Source organism: Taurulus bubalis, assembly GCF_910589615.1.
Source record: "Taurulus bubalis genome assembly, chromosome: 11".
NCBI lineage: Eukaryota > Metazoa > Chordata > Actinopteri > Perciformes > Cottidae > Taurulus > Taurulus bubalis.
The window spans coordinates 7,249,247-7,269,290 of record NC_136599.1 but is presented as its reverse complement, the minus strand read 5'-3'; the positions used below and the strand labels follow the sequence as shown (position 1 = coordinate 7,269,290).

Sequence of the window (20,044 nt, the reverse complement as noted above, 5' to 3'; positions counted from 1 at the left end):
TTAGAATGTTCGACAAGATATGAATGTTTCGTCTTCTATTTGATGAACACCCAAGAACGCGGGGGTAGACCGTGAAACAGCATGTAGAGGAAGCAGCGGGCTCATTCGCCAACCAACAAGCGTCAATATGCCAGTAAATACAGTTATGGAATATAATGAATGAATGAATATATACTTTATTAATCCCCAAGGGGAAATTTAGTGTCGCGTAGCAGCCATTTACACAGAAAATAAGATAAGATATAAAAACAACAGGGATGAAAGATATATGCAATAATAATACTGATAGAATAAAGATAAAAATAACAACAACAATAAAATAGCTGTATGAAAGAAACAATAACAGAGCATTAATTTAGGAATTAAATTAACCTTAAACAGTAGAGGTGCAAGAGTGCAAGTATGTATGTGCATATTAAGGTGTAAATGCAAATATAATAAAAATAAAATAAAAATAACAACAACAACAAACAATAGAAGAGTGCAAAGATGCAATAAATGTATATAATCATATATTTGTATAATGACAGTTGCAGAGACTTTGTGTGGTCTCGATAGAAGAAGGGCAGATTCAATTGCTGCATCTCACTACTACATTTTATTTCTTAAACTGCACTGCAACTTTTATTCAATTTTGATTTTTTTGATTTATCTTTAACTGTTTTAATGTTTTCTTAACTTGCCTTACTCATCACGAAGGCCTCCATGGTTTTCGGACAATACAAGGAGAACACTGGTTCACGCTGATTTCCACCCAGGTTTTATAAACACCATTGTTACGTCCCCTTTTCCGTCTAGGGGATAAGGGGGGAGGGGGGGTCCGGAAATTGGAGTAACGTTTGTAAACAATATTTATTATCCGCTGGCAGTTAACAACACAAAAGGGGTCTCTATCAAGTGGGAGAGATTGGGGACAGTTTGTGGTCGTGCCAAACAAATAGAAATCAAGAAAACAAAACTAGGCCTGGCCATCTACCTCTGGAAACAAAACAAACAAAATGGCTTCTCTAGCTTCTCTAAAAAAGATTGACCAAAACAGATACAGAGGGAGCACCAACCAATAACCTAATGTTTCTAGACACAAAGCACCTACGTGTCTGCACAAGTGTACAGGGTAGCCCAAACTTACCGACTGCCCTCAACCTCTCACCACAACCCTTCAATCTAACAGTGTCAGTGTGCATCAAGAAAAGACCGCCCCAAACTCTTCTGACTTCCTCCTTTTAAAATGGCCGACAGTCACGTTGATTGGCCCTCACAGGTGGCAACCAATTAGCAGGTTGGCTCCTGTGGGGGAAAACAAGAGGGGAGGGGAGAACACAACACTGACACGTAACAACCATAAAGTTTAGAAGTTGTGTTTCCTGATCCAAGAAAACTGTTTACAATAATACGGTATTTCTACAATGAAAATAAATGCAAATACATTTATTTTTTAAGCTTTATAAACCCTCCTCATAATTCATCCCAGGCACTGACCATTCACTTTTTTTCTTCAATTTTTTATTACTTTTGGTGCAACGCACGTTATTATGTTTGTCAGTTAGCACAGAAATATCTCCTCAATAATGTCCGTAATGATATTAGGCTTCTTCCACGCTGTTGAGCGCGAACGGATCCAACCAAACCTTTTCTTAATGAAGGATGTACAACGACTGCCTCACAATGGGCTGACTTGTGTTGGAGAGTCTGCGGCATCACGTGAAAGCGAACGCTGGCTGACGAACGGGAGAAGGTGTGATTTTAGATTTGAACAGAGCAGTTTTTCACACTGTATCCACCCTGAGATTGTTTGAGTGAAGGCGGGCTTTCTACGACACCTCAAGCATGATGGAGGGACCTCAACGGCCATACAGCGATCCGAATGGTTAGAGGCTGCTCATTAATATAGATGGGGTTTTTATAGGAATGGCTGTTGGGCTAAATTATTCAGAGGGTTCAGGGAGACATATGGGCCGGCCCCTTCTGTATCACAGCTAACCGAACACGTAAATACCTACTGCGGGGCAGCTGGAGCGGAGAACGAGCAAGAAATCTGGTGTCTAGGTGAAGAGTAATGGCATCCAGTCTTGACAGTCCTAAATCATAAGCTGGGTGTCACCAGGCCAGCAGCAACCATCTCCACATACACACAAAACACAATAGCCACATTTGTAATTTAAAAAGGCCCGCAGCATGTGTGTGTGTGACATGTGTGTGTGTGTGTGTGTGTGTGTGTGACATGCATGTGTACATGCTAATAATTTAGTATCCTGCACTCAGTGGCAGATCTAGGGACATATTCATGGGGTTGGCAGGACGGTGGCATGGAGACTTCAAGGGGTGGCAGAAATATATAAAAAGGCCTAAATGCTGATTTAGTCGCGTACATCAATATTTGTTCTAAAAAGCCCAGAAAAAAAAGTCCAGCAACACGTGTCAAGTCAATTCAAATCACACAAATCACAAATCTGCCCCAGAAAAACTCCTCCCCCCCAAAAAAAACGTTTAATGGGGAGAAAAAAGGAAGAAATCTTAGGGAGAGCCACAATGCAAACAGTATTTGTTAAATATACTTCCGTCTTCACAGGAAACAACGTAGTTTGTCTCAGGCAACAAAACGAGGAAAACATCGGTTTGGGTTTAAATAACTATACGGAAGTATGGAAGTTACTCTGTAGTTAATTTCCCACGAATATACCTACAAAGACAAAAGTAAAACGGTGTATCTTTACAGTTTGTAGAGTTTATGCATAAATATAGAACTAACATTGTGTCACAATGATATCATTTGCAGTATTGTACTGCAGCAAAAACATCAGGGAAACCTGTAATCTTGGTTTATGATGGATGGATCCATCTATCCATCCATCCATCCATCTGATTCCTGACTGAACAGGTTTGATTGTGATGATTTTGGTTTAGAAGCGTTATTTGTTTTAGCTAACTCTAAAACTCTAAAAACTCTGTTATAGTGAAGCTGTGTTGATGAGCAGCAAATCTCCAGCTGGAATGTCACAAAGACGCTGACAACACAGATGTGGAGCACCAGAAGCACTGACCAATTAGAGCAAGCTGGGCCTTTTGGGAGGAGTGGCTTAAAGAGACAGATGCTAAAACAGACAGGGTGAGTACAGGTAAATTCAGGCAGACCGTGATAGAAAAATTAAGTGTTTTTTGAACATTAAAGCATGTAAACATGTTCTAGTAAACCCTTAAATTACGCATGATGGTGAAAATGAGCATAATACCTCACCTTTAAATCGTCAGTGAATCAGTCATTTCAACCTGACATATTGCTAGTCTGTGCGGATGTTCCAGTTAGATGATGATGTGCAAACCAGACAGCAAGGCAGAGCAGGAAAAGACAGCACAAACAGCTGTGGAGGCTGGTTTAAAAATAGCAGCGAGGATATTACTAAATTCCTGTCAGGGCGTGTAAACATTTGATTGACATCTTCCTCACAGAAGACTACTGCAAATCTACAAACACAGAAAGTGTGACTATCACCTGGCTTTTCATCTATCTGGCATGCACACAAATGCACAAGCAATAGCTTATATACACACACACACACACACACACACACACACACACACACACACACACACACACACACACACACACACGTACACATACTTGGAGATAAATGAGAGGTCTCATCCTGTGATCTGGTCCATTAAGTCATCCTGTCAGTGTGACATGCTGTTATTATTGTGCAAGGAGTTATGGTAATGTACACATGATTCTGTCTCTTGTACTGTAATGTGTGAGTCATACTGTGCTTATGTCTGTATGCTGCACAACAGGGATGAAGGAAGCATTACGATCCTTTAGCTCAGTCAAAATAGTAATACATGAAAATAAAAGTACTCCATACTCTATGTCAAAGTCCTGCATATATAAGCTTAGTTAAGTAAACATACAAAAATATAAAAGGCACTGAAACTAGTAAGTAAAATGACTCATAACGGCGTTATGATATTAATATATTATATTATATTATAGTATTGTATAATTATGCACCATTTTAACCATTTCAAATACTGTGGGGTCAATTTATCATGAAAATCAAATAATTCATATTTTATTAACTGATCATACTTTTGGTTTGTAAAATCTTCATCTGCAAAGTAACTTAAGCTGTTGAGTTAATGTAATGGATTAAGTATAATATAGTTGAGGTATACATAGGGTAACAAGAAAAGCATCTCAAAATGTGTGTATTAAGTCTGTTTCATATGGAAGTCCACTTGCTTTTGAAAACTTTGGGCAAACAAATAAATGATAATTATATTCATGCACTGTTGATGATATCATTCCAAACTTGAAAACCAGGTGATGTTTTTTTTGTTTTTATAGTTGCACACACTTGAACAGTACACTGTGTTTGCCTCTGCAGTTTTAAAGAGGGAATCTTGCTGATGGAATATTTATCTTTCCTCAATAGGGTTCCATTATGCTGTCATGCAGTTTGAGATTATTCGAGGTCCAGTAAAAGGCTGCTATTATGCATAATGAGTTTCTTCCCGGGTGATTTAAATGTTTGTAGTAGATATGTGCTCATTTGAATTTCAATTATCAGATTCCAGTGTGTGTGGGGACTTATTCTATCTGACTGTTTGATGGAGCATGTCCATAAACTCCTGAACTTGTTGGGACTAATCACAATAAAGATGCTGCACACATATAATGTATGCTAAAATATCACGTCATCTCAAGATGCACGATCCCTTTAAACATTCATAAGGAAGCGGACGGATGCTCTTGTTTGAACAAATTGAACAAGCCCGTCTTCCCGGGGAGGAGGCGTCAACTGTTAAAGCCTTTTCATTCAAGACCAGCAGCTTTAGTAGCTCACTTTTATAAATATTACCATGGTTTTGATGCTTTGTTTCCTCTACTTCTGCTCCTAAAAACATTGCTACCACTGTTTCAGTGGCTTACTCTCGATGTCCAAATTCCATGTTACGTGGTTTAAACACTTGTGGACGGCCAGCTGTATTGACTCCGGGCTGCAGCACAGCTCTTTTTAAATTGGAGGCTGCTGATCGATCACACACACACACACACACACACACACACACACACACACACACACACACACACACACACACACACACACACACACACACACACGGTCCTGCTGCCTTCAGGTGGCTGTGGGGATTTGGAGTGTATAGAGAGAGAAGCATCCGGATGACATGATATACACTTGTACACTCTTCAGCTCAGCACAGTGTATTTTACTGACATTCCTGTTATTCACATTAAACCGTAGATGCTGATCTAAATGCACCCACGTGTCGGAGGGTGATTAGATTATTTATTTACATTAGTTTTGCATTATTCTTATTTTATCTAAGTATTCAGTTTATGCTTGTTGACAGAATCACACAATGAGGAATCATGGAGTGACGCGCCAGAACAACCCTCTCTCCGAGAAATTACATTTATATATTACTAACGTATTTCCCCCAATTACGTTACCATGTGGTTAAGTTAAGGCGACAAAAGCATTTTGGTTAAGATCTTGGTTTTGGTTAAATGCTCATAAACACGTTGTGTCTTGTGCGTCAAACTGCAGACTTTTTTTTCCCCGTGTTGAACTAAAAAACTGCATTTCCAGAAGACACGGTTGGCCAGGAACAGACCTGGTTGTCAGACTTTCTTCGTAGGGCATCGTCTAAGAACAGATTGTCACCTAAAATATCTTCACGTCACATCTGTTTGCATCTCTCCTTTCAAATACCTACCAGATGAGCACGCTACCATCGCATGAGCAAAATGACAAATACAAAACGTGTACATCAGATATTCTAGGCTGATTTTGAAGTATGATGGAGGAATATATTCCAGTATGCAGACTGGGTGCTCACAAGGTGGATGCTTTTTAAGTTAATTCAACTAATTGATGACTATTCTATTAGGTTTTCAACAAATGTGCACTTTGCAATGTTCTACATTTTCACAAAAACATACAAACACAAAAGAACCATTGAGTGCAAAAACAGCACCGCTAATTGAAATGATGAACCTTTTGTGACAAAAAGCTTTTTACACCTATCCATCTATCCTTAAAAACACACTAATTGGTCTGATGTTTTGTAGAATCCTAGAATATATATTTCACACAAGACTGGTTTTATTTCTTCAAAACCTGGATGCATGATGCATTATAGCAGTCGGTTCTGGAGATCTGAAAACACGTTTCGTTCACTTTGAGCCGTTGATAACCTTTCAAACCGCTGTGTGCTGTGCATGTGGGGATTAATGGGTAGACATGTGCTGCACATACCACAGTGCTGAACCATTAGCATCCTGTGTGCTGGCTTCATGATGAGGTTTACTGTACCCTCACAGCCAGTGTCGAAGGTAAGCCTTCGGCATTTGACATTTTGTTGTATCTTAAGCCTCTTTCAAACCTGACAGAAATCAGCCACTATCACCCACTAACATCTGGCTTTTGTCTTTTGTAGGAAAGGTTACAATCGGCATTCAATCCCTGGATAATTAACTCTGCAGTATAGTCACAGCTATCTATCGGTTCCAGATCCGATTGTTGGCGATGAAAAATGACACCTGGGTGGACATGCTAATTGCTGCCCCCGTTTTGTTCTGGTTCTTTATTCTAAGTGACGCTGATTGAAGTGAATGTATCACATCACAGGGATTTGTACAATTATTACAATTTGTTAAAAAACATGCAATTAATATGCTCCCTCCAAATTCAGACTCCAGTCAGACAACAGTGATTCTACTTTGCTGATAATCAAAACGCACCTCATTCAAACTCAACAGAAACAAGATAATACTCAAAACTGTCTTTCTTAGACTTTCCACTGTTATAACAATCACCAACTCTGGATGGATGGAGACTGAATGAGTAAAATAAACCCACCTAACTAATCTAACCCTGCAGGTCGTCGCGTCCGTCAAACTCGACACACTCAGAAAATATAACAGTGAAAACCCTGCATTTATGTCATTATTTTAAGTGGAATAAGGGTAACACAGATTAACGCTACTCCTATCAGATGATTGTCTTCCTTACTGGAGTTAAGGACACACTTGAGAAGAAACTAGAGTGGGATTGTTTCCTTTAGATGATAATATATCTTGCTCCTGGAATGGGCTACATGCTGGAATGGGCCACGACATAGTCTATACCAGTACGTTGTCCCTGTGATAAATTGGGCTACCCAGGAATTCCCCCCCCCGCCCCCCTCCCACCCCTCCGCCCCCCCAGTCGTATGTGTTTCATTTTTCCTTCTTGTTAAGAAGTTTAAAAAAACTGGTTAAAGTAGGTTCAATGTGAGAGAGGCATTTCAGAATGATGAATGCAGTGAAACACATGTAGACAATTAAATTAAAGAGATTAGTTCATTTCGTTATATGTATTTTGGGATATGAAACTTCATATTTATACTGTAAATCCATACACTATTTATATCGTGAGAAAATCCAACCTCACAGAGCAAACAGGTAGTTCCAGCTGGCCTAGTTTCATTCCTTTTGTCATGAGAGCTGTGCAGCCTTCAAGCTCCATCACTGTCGGTAAACCCCTGTCTGCTGCCAACATTAGTTGTCAGAAGCCGCATCACTCACACAAAGTTAGACAAGTGCATGGAGTTAAGATAAATGAAACGCCGCATGCAGCAGAGTTGGGACAACCAACGAGAGTTTGAAGAAAAAGAGGGACAAACATATTGTTTTTGACCACAAAGAGACAGGCGAAGGATGTGTTTGACCTCATTCATTCAGCACATTGTGACGCACCAGAGTCCAGGAGGGCGGCCTTAACCTCACGGCTGTATCTTCACCACATCCAGGAAGAAACAAACACCACAGCCACATTTTAATGCTTTTCTCCCGGGGACAAAATGAAGTACCCACTTGCTGGTTAGAGCAGCAGAGTGGAAATATTAAAGTGATATTTCAAATGGTGAAAAGCTTTTTATTTTCAGCATGTATTCCCTAAATGATCTCATGAACAGTACTTATTAATTTGCACAATGGGAATGTTGATATGGTAATATTTCCTTTTATGGGGAAACATGCAAAAGATGTGCAGTTTTCTTGGTAATTTGTAGGAAATGATATGGAGAACAGCACATCCTGAGCTGATAAACCATGCATGAGAAATGGAACGGAAAAATCCAATTCAGAATCTTATTGCTTACTGTGTGAGTAGCATAGGCAAACAATAAACTAGGGTTAACAGGTTTAGAGACAATTTAGCAGGAGCTGGCATTTAATTCTAACAAAACCTTTATTCTCTCCCAACTAGTACTCTCTTCATAACAACCAAACAAATAATATCTAAGACCTTTTAACAAAACTGATTTTTGCTTTTCCCTAACTCATGCTTGTGCTGTACTATTCTTGTCTCTTGGGAAAAATCTATATTGCTGTATGAATATGCCAACTTCTTAAACTGATTTCACCATCTCAGAAAAACTTAAGTGCAAGATCACTCTCTGAGGAAAAATATGGATAGAAAAGACATGATTTGAGTGTAAATGCTTTTATTTTGTGAGGACAGGTAACCTTTCAGGCCAAAGAGAGAACTAGTATATCACCAGTGGAACATCGTGTAGGTTAAAGCTTTTAGCATCGTCAATCTTCCACTTGAACCCTTTACGGGTTCCCGTATTTTACTCTGTCTTGTGTATAATTCAGGATGCCTAACCAACACCAGGGTTTTAATCACACCTGACATCAGGCCTGTGTTTCAAAGTCTTTGGCAGCATGCAAATTATTGCCCAAAAGTTTGCCAAATTAATCATATGTGAGGTAATTTGTTGCCAATAAGCTCCTTGTTATTACAATTTTTGCTCAAAATCCTAATTGGGGTCCTCGACATATAATATGTCATTGCTTCAAGTCTGGTTTGTTGAATACCCCCCTCCCTCTCCTCTAACATTTACTGTCACTCTCATCTATCTTCTATCTCATAAAGTGAGCCAAAGCTGTTCTAAAAATACTTGAATTACTGTAGAATGAGAGTTGACTGAAGTCAGTTGTAATGGTATGACAGAAAAAGTTATAAGTCATAGTTTGACAAACATAAATGATGAGCGTTAAAAATCTGACGTGGTGTCTCAACAGACGCCCCCTCCCTACATGTCGGTATGCAAATGTTTGGGATGCAATAGACTAATTCATATTCGTCTTCTGCTTTTTACAAAGCTGTCTGGAAGAGCCCCCACTGGGCCTTCAGAACACATCAGGTGATGAAGGCAGCCATCTGCTAATTGGTTTGATTTATTATGACTGATGGCAAATGATCTCATACCAGTTCCTAACAGATGTATGGCTGGTGGTTATCAGACAGCTTGCAAGACAGTTGTATTGATATTGTGTGCTACCTCTTTCTAAAGTAGTCTTGCATCATCTCGGTCCCGGTGACTCTGTACCTGTGTGTCCTGTAGTCGATGGTATGCTGTGGCACTGATGTAGAGTATTATGGTGGCTGGATATGGTGTGAGAGAGTTGGACACGTCTTGAAAGGAAAATGCTAGGTGATAACAATAATAACATTGATCAAGTCTGCATCCAGTGTTGGCATGTCTATGGTATCTTGCAATGCTCACTGTTTCATTCTGAGACACATGGAATTGAGTTATGTCACCTTTAAGGTTATCACTTACACCTGTCTGACAGCTGACCCTCATTACCAAACCCAATTAACCGTTAACCAACCAGATGAGTGCCTTGCATGCAGCGGCGCTGTGGGTTCTTCCTCCCACGTCTCCCAGCTGCAACAAAAACCCGACAAACAGATTAAATTCATCATTTACCTCCAGCTGCAGTGTATGGTGGGAGAACAGGCTGGTCCTGGAGAGTTAGCAGCTACGATGTTGAGTGCATTATCTTTGACACATGTGGCCACTTTAGTCTCCTCCACAATAATAAGTTTATCTGAGAGCTTGTCCTCTGAGTGTCTGCCTGGCGGGCTCTGTCAGGGATCCCACCAGGCTAATAATGCAAGCATGGCGTATTGCAAACATGGTGAAATGCAAACATGGAGTAATGCAAACATGGAGTAATGCAAACATGGCGTAATGTCAGCATGGCGTAACGTCAGCGACGACGAGTATGAAGTCACCGGTAGCGTTAGCGCTATCTGCTATAGCGCTGCAGCAGCTGTACGTTGTATGATGCCTTTGCCCCGCTGACAGCCACGGCCAGAGGCATTATGCTTTTGAGTTGTCCGTCCCTCTGGTGGTCAAAGGTCAAGGTCACTGTGACCTCGCCTCAGTGCCATCCTCCTGAATGCAATATCTCAAGGGAAATTTCTTTAAATTTGGAACAAATGTCCACCAAATTGTAGTTTGTCTGTGAATAAATGCTCCAGCTCCTCAACACCAGACAGCTTTTCTACTGTCAGTGACAAACCACTTTGTAATTATTATTAGTTATTTATTTTAAGATGAAAATCAGACAATAATTATGCTTTTTGCACTTCTGGCTGTAATAAACCATGTAGTTGTGATGATCGTTTAAAGAATATATGCTTTTCCAATGCGGCGGTAGTTTTTTTTTCTCTTATTTCTATACATATATATATATAATTGAGGCTTGAATAATGAATTACTTCTTAGTAATGTGATGCCAAAGGACAACACCGCGGGTGTGTATATAAAAGACGTGTGCGCTAACTATGACGTATGAGGTGGTGAAGTGTACCGCAGATTAAGGGCCCACTTCTTACAGAGTTGTGTAAAGACAACATACTGGCATGCAAAGAAAAACATACTTTTGCTCTCACAGACCACAACGGCAACAAGCCTTTGAATTTGAGAGACCTGCTTTGAAACCCCAGCAATGCTTTGTCGTAGCCTGGGGAGCTGAGCAACAGGGAGGAGAGACTTTATTAGAAGAAAATTGTGCATTCCCTCCTTGGGAAGCCTCCTATATATCACAGCAAATGAGAGACTATACATTTTTGTACATACTGCTGTGTTGCTAATTGTACGGGGCAGGGGATTCACTAAGGCTAATGATAGTGCGGTATCAGTGATCATCCAGCTGGCAATTTCTACCCTGCAGTAAATGCACTATAAAGATAGTTTCACCAGCTCTACTTTTCATCTAGAGTGGCTCATCATTCTGTCAACTTTTATAGATAGTGTGGTATTTTCTCAATTTGTTCGAGGCGTATGCTGCAGGTGACCATATCGATCCACTATTAAACCCGGGTTAAGGTCGCTGCTCCCCTGATTACTGGTGAAACTCACAGTAAACTGGCAGTCATTCAGTGCTGACTTTGACGTATTTTCATGTTTGACATTTTCTGTTGTCAATACAACGGCACAGGGGCGCGTTCAGAAATATGTTTCAGCTCAGTCGCTGCCTTGAGATTTTCCCCATGTTACTTTCCAATTTTGTATGTTTAACTGCTGTTGAAATACATTTTCCCTCAGCTCCCTGACAGTTGCTCCTCTGGCAAACCACATGGCTGTATATGATTCAGTAGTAAAAATGACAAAATGGAAAACCCTGATTATTTCGTGGGACGTACAAGTCTCAGCTCTGGGCCATTCCATTGGTGAGCCGTTGTATGTGGTCTGAATGTGGCCGCCCACTCTGAAATCATGTTGATAAATTGTCCATCAGTCTCCAGGCGCTTCTGCACAAAAACTGAATTAGGCATGCACTAACTCTTGTCCTGATATTGATACAGATAGCTTTTGGATATCGTCTGATTCCCAGCGACAAATTGGTCAAAACTTAATTTAGGAATTCAAATTTCAGAATATAATTTGATATATAGGTTAGATTGAATTGAATTGAATAAATGGGCCCAATTGTCTCAGATCCAGCTATGTGAGTCACTCTTGGCCGGATATCAGGATCGGTATCAGCGTACACATAACCTCAATCTGCCATTCAAAAAGCCAATTATGACAAGGAGGTCATTAATTCTTCAACCGATGAGCTAATTGCTCGTTCAAATTGAATCATGTCCGTGCATCATGCAATTAAATCACATAGCATGCCTTTTACTCAGTCTTTCATATAGTGTCAACTTTGAGAATACTGTAATTAGGATGTAATTACTGATAATGATGATTACGGTCATTACCAGGTACTTATGGAAACACTTTTCTTTGTATCCAAAAATGCCCCCCTCGGTTTTATATTGAACTTCTAATAAAGACATGCTTAATAATAAGAACACACGGCCACACTATATTAGCAAAACAGTTTTTTATTAGAAATATCTTGTATAAAAATGAACATGCTCTACACATTTTATTTTTTTTCTATAGATAATTCATAAATATCCAGGCACTGTATTTCTTTTTTATGTTTTTTTTTTTGTATAATTCAGTACATAAAGCAGACAGGATCAATCCATTTTAATAACGTACATTAACTTGCCACTTAATTTCAGTCAGCACTTACATATTCTATTGTTGTAACACAGACAAAGTGTTTTAGAAAAATAAAGGGGAGGTAGGGGGGTTGTGGCAAAAAGCAGTAAATTATCATATTCACAAACACAAACAATCCCACAAACAATACTTTATCAACTGATGAGAAAACAACATTTGCGGCAACACCTTATAGACTTTTGTTGAAGTTGAGAGAATCCTCGATTAAAACCAAAGTATTAGTTATTTATAATCCTCTGCAGTGGTTTTCCTTCTGGACATAACACCATTTCTCTCAAATTGTTCACATGACTTGTTATGAGTTTTGACATGCAACATACATATTTTTGCATCGCTGAAGATAACACTTAATGAGAGAAATTCCAGAGTCACTTTTTTATGACAAATACTTTAAAGACTTGGGACAGAAATGGAGTTTACACACTTAATTATAAATTGTACATTGAGTCCGCTCCTGCTCCTGTTTGAACAGAACACACTTGAAAGGTAACGGGTGCAACAGAGACGACGCCATGAAGGATCCTTGGAAATAATGGCAGGAGTAGTTTAATGGGAATGAGGCACAGAATGAAGGCACTGGCCTTTATTTATCCCGCAGCTGTACATTCCGCCTTTTCATCTAAAAATGAGAGGTGGTCAATATTACTGTGAGAAATCAAGTAATGTATAGTCAACAGAAGGAGAAGTGATTACCGATTTAAAGATGAATGAAGCTAAAAGCTGCATAGAGCTGTAGACACTATTAGCAACCATGTCACTTAACGCAAGCTAAATAAAGTGATTCATCCTTTTATCTCGGAAAATCTGACATTTACAAAAATACTATTCTTTAGGATTGTGGGAAATATTTAAACAGATTGAGTGTCACCCCTAAAGTGGTCGTATTGGGTCTGTTGAGAAGGAAAACACAAATCTTTTGCATGTCATCCACTTAATTATCTTTGCACATTTGAAATATGTGCACCTTTTCCAAATGGGTCTTCATGCTGAGGAGCAGCATGACTCTAATTTTGTACCCAAAATACTATTAAAACTCTCATTAGGTATTTCCACTCTGGCCTTAAAATGCATGACCCAGAAAGGGAATCAAATCCTTTGCAGGGAACACATATTACCTGTACATCTATCACCAATAAGAGGTCCCCATGTGATACTGGCCTATGTAATCCATCATACTGTACGCGTTAATAATATATCTACGACGGCCGACTGATGTGTAGTTTTATTCCTTCACAAATCAAGTGTTAAGTGACAGAATAGACGGGTATTCCATCTCCACTGCTATAAAAATGATGAACAATTTGAATCATTGAAACATCAAAATACACAAATATAGTAAACACAGGATAATATGGAAATAACACTCAGTGTAATTTATTGGGGGAAATGCCAAATGTGTTGTTATCATTGTCAAGAATTGTACCTTTTCAAAGTTGAATGAATGCGGAAATATGAATTCTCACAATGATTCAACTGCTTGAATCGGCGGCGGCTTCCATAAGCGCATGATAAATAAAGGCCAGTATATCAAGGATGTTTAAAGTATGCATCAACAGGTCTTCAGGTCCTGGCTGACATTAATGAAGTGTGGTGTAAACTATGAAGGTATTCCACGGCCATTTGCTTTGATATTTCTTCTGAAATGACTCTTTATTCAGCAGAGGGTCAAAACCCAGTGGGTAATGGCCCAAAATGACATCTCCACTGAATGACAACCATGACAAATGTTGCATTCCAAAGACGTTGACGACACAGCACAGTACACGTGATGCTCCCACAAGCATGCTCTGGGACTGTACACTAGGTTTGCCAACATGATGGCTTCATCATCATTATTTTTCTGAAACCTTTTTTTTCAAAAAACTAAACAAAAGCAACAACAACAAAAAAGTCCTGGGATAATGACCCACTGCTTTATTTTCCAGGTGTTTCAGGTATGGTTGGTTCATGTAGAGAATACTAGATGTGCTGTAGTAAGGCATGTACAGTTTGAAGAGTACTGCAGCGTTCAACCCCAATAATATCAGTAACCAAAAATAATGACTTCATTTGTATACTGTTTCATCTTGTGGATTGAATTTGACTTGAGCAAAAACAGAACCTCCCCCACCCACACCCTCCCTGTTTTTGTTTTTTTTTAGTTTTTTTTATAGAAATGAGACAAACGATTCCGCCTCAGATCAGAACTGAAATTGTGTGCTTTACACTTCAGAAGGAAAACATACTGTCGACTCCAGGTGGTTCACTCAGCCTGCTTCTGGGAACGTCACTGCTCAACGCTCAATGTGTCTCAGACAGGGTGGGAAGAGGAAAATTACCTGTCCAATCTCGCCTTACATATTCCATCTCCCTCCTGCAAAGCTACTAATTTCTCTTAAACTTGCCATTCACGCCTTTGCCGGATTCTCTAGAAAAATATGACATCCGTTCTATTTATGGAGTGACAAATTCCCATCTTTCCACCCTAGTCCTTCTGTGCTGCTGCAGCTTGGAAGTCCTCCAGTATTTCCCCAGTATTCCCCAGATTCAGGTGATTTCTCCTCAGGCAGGCCCTGGCTCCGCTTCCTCTGTTTCGTCCCCGGCTTAGATGGCATGGTTACTGTAGCTTATGTATGTCTGCTTGGAAGCCAGCGCTATAGGTGGAGGTAGGAGGTAGGAGAAAGAAGGAAAGGGTTAAAAACGCAATGGGTGAGATTCACATAGGCGTGCAACGGTAATCTTTCAGAGCACATGTTGGTGTCCAGATTGATGGGAAGTTCTATTTATGGATACCTTCGTCAAATGAGTGCAGGTGGAACCAATCATAATAGCAGGGTGTCGTAATGGGGAAGCTGTATTTACTGCGATGACGCCTCCTCTGTCGTTGTATTACATTTAAACAGAAATGGGAAACAGAATTTGCGATTCTGAAGAGGGTAGGAATTTGATTGTTTTCGAACAAGCTGTTGCAAGAATGCAAACATAATAATGATTTAAAATAGATTCAGGCTTTTATTTAAGCTTCCATTAGTTTTCTTGAATGAATGGATTCATTGTTTTACTTCTGAAACTTAAAAAAAATACTGAAAAGAAATGCTCATCATAATTTCTAAGAGCTCAAATTGACTTCTTTAGATTTACTGTTCTGTCCAACCAACCCAGACGCTGAAAAATATTCAACGTACAATGACAGAAAATAGAGAAATCCTCACAATTAAGAAGGATTTCTGCTTGAAAACAAATGCCTGGAAACATATCATAATCAAAATAGTTACTGATAGTTACTAATTTTCTGCCAATCGACTAATCGATAAATCAATGTAATGTTTCTTCTCTGAAACTATATTTTACATAACTTACAGAACTACTCTTGGATGTTGAAAGTAAACCATTGATTATTACAGTACATGGTGACATTGCAGACATTTTAACTTATCTTAAATATTAAATATTAGTCAAGACAGTGATGCAGATGGAATCACACTCATAGGCTGCCACACTGGTCATATCATGTTTAGTTCCTGCTATTGCAGCACCATTAATGGACTCAGGGAATCCTCTTTCATAATGTTTTCCTCACAGCTGATTATCTCATTTGATTATCCAAAAATGCATCCTACAGAGCCACCAAGCAGATCACAGCATTGGTATGACATGTAATAATAATCATTTAAAAGCAAGTAGTTCACTGCATGCAAAGACCTGAGGGTTTCTCTGTGCACCAAGCAAGACATGCAGCAGTCAGTGTATTACGGCAACATTTAGATTTGTAAAGCACATCAGACAATATGTGATCTGACTTGGCACCGTGTTTTCATCAATGTTTGATAATGGAGCTTATTATTCTTTCACACTCGTTTCATGTTTCGTGAAACACGACGTCATACAGTACAGTACCTGTGCGTGTGTATGTGTGTGTGTGTGTGTGTGCAGCCATGCTCCGATGCACACACAGCGTGTACGCGTGTGTGTGCCTTTTTCTTTTCTTTTTTTCATTAAAAAAATCAAAATAAAACTGTCCTCAGCAAGCATGCTTGGTGTGGTGGTAATCACACTACCAATCTGCCAATCTGCCCACAGCAGCCTTGGCTGATTGAATATGTCAGAGGGGATGAATCCAATCAGAAGACAGCTGAACGCCAGAGTCGGGGCAAAAGTGCTGTCGAGGAGAGACTTGTAATGGTACAAGTTTCCATATATTTGTTGGTGCCACGTTGGGTGTATGAATGGTGGGTGGGGGAGGTGGCATTCTCTCCATTTCATCCAAAGCATCGCTTCCAAGAGAAGCATTGATAAATGAACCTTATTTGAATATTTATGTGCTGCAAGGCCACGATAAAGAATAGATGGTCCAGAAAGAATTGGAGCTGGCAGACCCATCTGTCTTTGCCCGTTCCCTCTTATAGTTGTTGTTGTGCCGCAAATTCCTTCTTTTGTCGACGGCGTAACAAATTGCAGGGGGACACATGGCTATCGCTCGTCTCCTGCACTCAGACAGAGTGGTGTCATCTTCCCACATTAACACACTTGCTGATTTGCCATTTTAACGGCACTTGTTAGCCAATATTGTCCACCCGAGTTAATGTCAGTTGGTCAAGGGTGGATTTGTGAGGGTGTGATTACTGCCTCGTGTCATTCAGGGTGCTGCATTCAGCCGGGATGCTTTGTGAATATTATAGGCAGGCACAGGTCTTGTGGTGAACATTAGCAGAAATTAACAGGGAACAAAGTGGTCACAGATGAAAAAATAAACAAAATAAAGGGCAAAGTCATTGTCTTTATCAGGTTACCTGAGAGGCTAAAGTCCCTCACAAGGCTCCCCTCCCTCAACACAGTCTGACACATAAGCACAAAGAGCAGTTGTTAGATTCGCAGTTCAAACCAGAGGGCGAGATCAGCGCCTATAAATGGGCTCTTTAATAGGACACAATGACTCCATTTTGAGGTCGGGGGGAAAAAAAGGCATTAATGAAAGTGGGCGCAGGCTTTTTGGTCTAATACACATCATTCTACACTGTTCAGCCTGCCAAGAGTATAGAATCAGGACTTCAGAACATGTGCGGTGGCTTGATTGGATGTAACTATGCCCCCACACAGGGACCGCCGACTCATGCACTTCATCTTGGTGATTGAACTCGCCTTTTTTCCAACACTGAGCTACCCCGTCACCTTAGTTCCCTTTTCAAGAATCAGAATAGAGTGGGCACACTGTCACACCTCCTGATTCACAAATCCAGTGTGGTCTGAGTTAGTGAGAATGGAACTATTTTTTTCTGTTCCACGCAATCCAAATACAAACAAAAACAGAAAAGCTACTTCTTGTCTTTGTCAAGCACATTTTTTTTTTATTTCGAGCATATGAGCTGCCATAGGGCCGCCCACTATTAGTCGATAAGCCAATTAATTGGTTGTTTTGGTCTCAGTCAACTGAGAATTCTTCAGTCAATTAGCCAATTTTCTAATGCTTTTTCATTCTAAATAACTTATTTCTAAGAAATGTATGAGCTCATCGCTGGTAAACAGAGATTCCTTCGGTTGCGTCAGCCTTACTATTCACACAGTTTGTTTTATGACATCTGCAATGGATCAGAAATAATAGCATAATACCACTTAAGTGGCCGCTGAAATGGTACCCTAGTTAATTGTATGCTCACAAAAGGCTTGCTAATTCACCAGAAGTGCTGAAGTGCAAAATAACACTGCCATCAGTTATATTCATATAAAACAAGTTCCATATTTTCAAGTTTTAGTATTCTATTCCTACTTCTCAGAGGGAGAAGCAGCTCGTTGCATCAGCATAAAAACAACTCTTGGTTAAGGTTCTCCGGGACACATTGTGCCCTTTTCTTTTCTCTGTAATGCAACCTCTGTCGTACCAACCTTGTGTTTCAAGACTTTCACAGAGTTCAGACTTGGCCTCTCCATTGGGCCTCAGGCCGCCTTTGGGGTTGAACTTGTTGGACATCGTGGCCGCGGTGACCACAGCCTTCAGGCTGCGCTTTCGCTTTGGTACGTTCTGCTCCGGATGGAAGAGAACCACGTAGACCTTGGGCATGTAGAGCATCCCCAGAGAGACCGACGCACTGAGGCTTACGGAGATGGTCAGGGTTGTGGTCTGGATGTACATCTGTATTATGGAAGAGACACAACAGAATCATTTGTTAAAGGATGGCACTGACCGATGGACAATGATGTCTCGGGTTAAATTGAGCACACTTACTGTAGAGCCGGCACCGTTTGAATAAGTCCATCAAGGAAAATCTAATTCATGTCGTTTATTCCGAGAGCCAATTCTCTAATAAAGCTATAATAAAGAAGAATGGTTTCTGGGCCATGTGATGGCCAGGAATGTAATGCTTTAAATATACAGAGGCTTTTAAAATATTGCCTCAAGGACAGACACTGCCTTACGCAAGTAATACATGAATAGTAGATGCTAACATTTTCAAATCACAGCTTCACGTGTGGGAGAACTTTACCTTGAACAGCACACAGTATCAGAGTGCCCTTTATTAATTTTTTTATTTTTATTTCACATGCTTGGTTCATCACCCCTGAGCTCTGCTTTTCATCGATGTGTTTGCTTCTTTATGATACACGACTAATAGCAGTTCCCCCCTCCTCCCCCCGATAGGTGTGTATGTGGTCTACGCATAGATGCCTTTACCCCGAGGTTTTAGACAACAGCAGAAGAATTGTGTGCTTTCTGAAGCCAGTGACAGCTGCAACTCACAGCTGGGTAGCAGATATATGGCCGCGGGCAACCGCTGTGGAGCGAAACATCCTACAGCATATTAAAAGTGCCTGCAATGGATTTTTCATTCATGATAATCATCCCAGAGCTCAGACACGGTCCATCTCTGATTTGTTGATGTGGTGAGTCAGCACACGGGATGTAAAAAATATATTAAAGTAGATTATATTTGATGTTGATACATTCATATTAAATGTAGAAAGTGTCATTTCTTTAGATTAGAAGTGAACTTCCAATTACAAACATTACAAAAATCATCAAAGTGCCAAATTTCATCATCATCATCATCATCATCATCATCATCATCATCATCATCATCATTATCATCCCACTTTATCTTTCACAGTAATCTGGTGTCAAACCCATTAATTAGAGAACAGTTGACTTTGCCTCTTGGAATAAGATGGCAGGGGTCCTCAGAAGTTGATGAGCACAAAGCGGAGAGTGTACAGTGGAAGCACAGCTGGCAGACCTCCTTCAACGGGTTTTGCCTGAGGTTTTGTCTGACATTACATTTGCAAACATCAAAAATGACTGAGTTTTTTGGCATGGGAATAGCCCACAGGGTCCTGAACCACCAGCATGTCAACAGTTGTGAATTGTGTTTCCCAGTGTGGGGTCATGACTTATGTTGTTTGTATATCAGCTTGTACAACATGTATCCTCACATTTCAAGATGCTTACTACTTTTACTTTAAAAAAAAAGAAGAGAAAAAAATCTTACGTTTCTAGGTAAATCTCCATTATTAATTTCATGAAGAAAGCAGCCACAGTATACAGTATTACACATAGGAAAAACGGAGTAGTCATTTTTCCTAGTTACTATTATTTTCCTCTAAAGTAGTAATATGTCATCATTTTGGAGCGTAATTACTAGCCGTAGCCAGTAGAGTAGGAGCAAATATTTAGAATAAAATCTATTGGAGT

At 39.9% G+C, this 20,044-nt stretch overlaps 1 protein-coding gene across 1 annotated transcript in view; it reads right to left on the bottom strand.

The window, feature by feature from the left end:
* Nucleotides 1-14,967: 14,967 nt before the first annotated feature.
* The window catches only part of LOC306743994 (metabotropic glutamate receptor 4-like), a gene marked incomplete at both ends in the record, with an annotated part of 126,362 nt that continues 121,285 nt past the window's right edge, over nt 14,968-20,044 (bottom strand). The window contains 2 exons of the mRNA XM_079226552.1: nt 14,968-15,017; nt 18,244-18,490. Of these exons, the coding sequence (XP_079082678.1) occupies nt 14,968-15,017; nt 18,244-18,490 (297 nt within the window). The remainder of the gene's footprint in view (nt 15,018-18,243; nt 18,491-20,044) is intronic.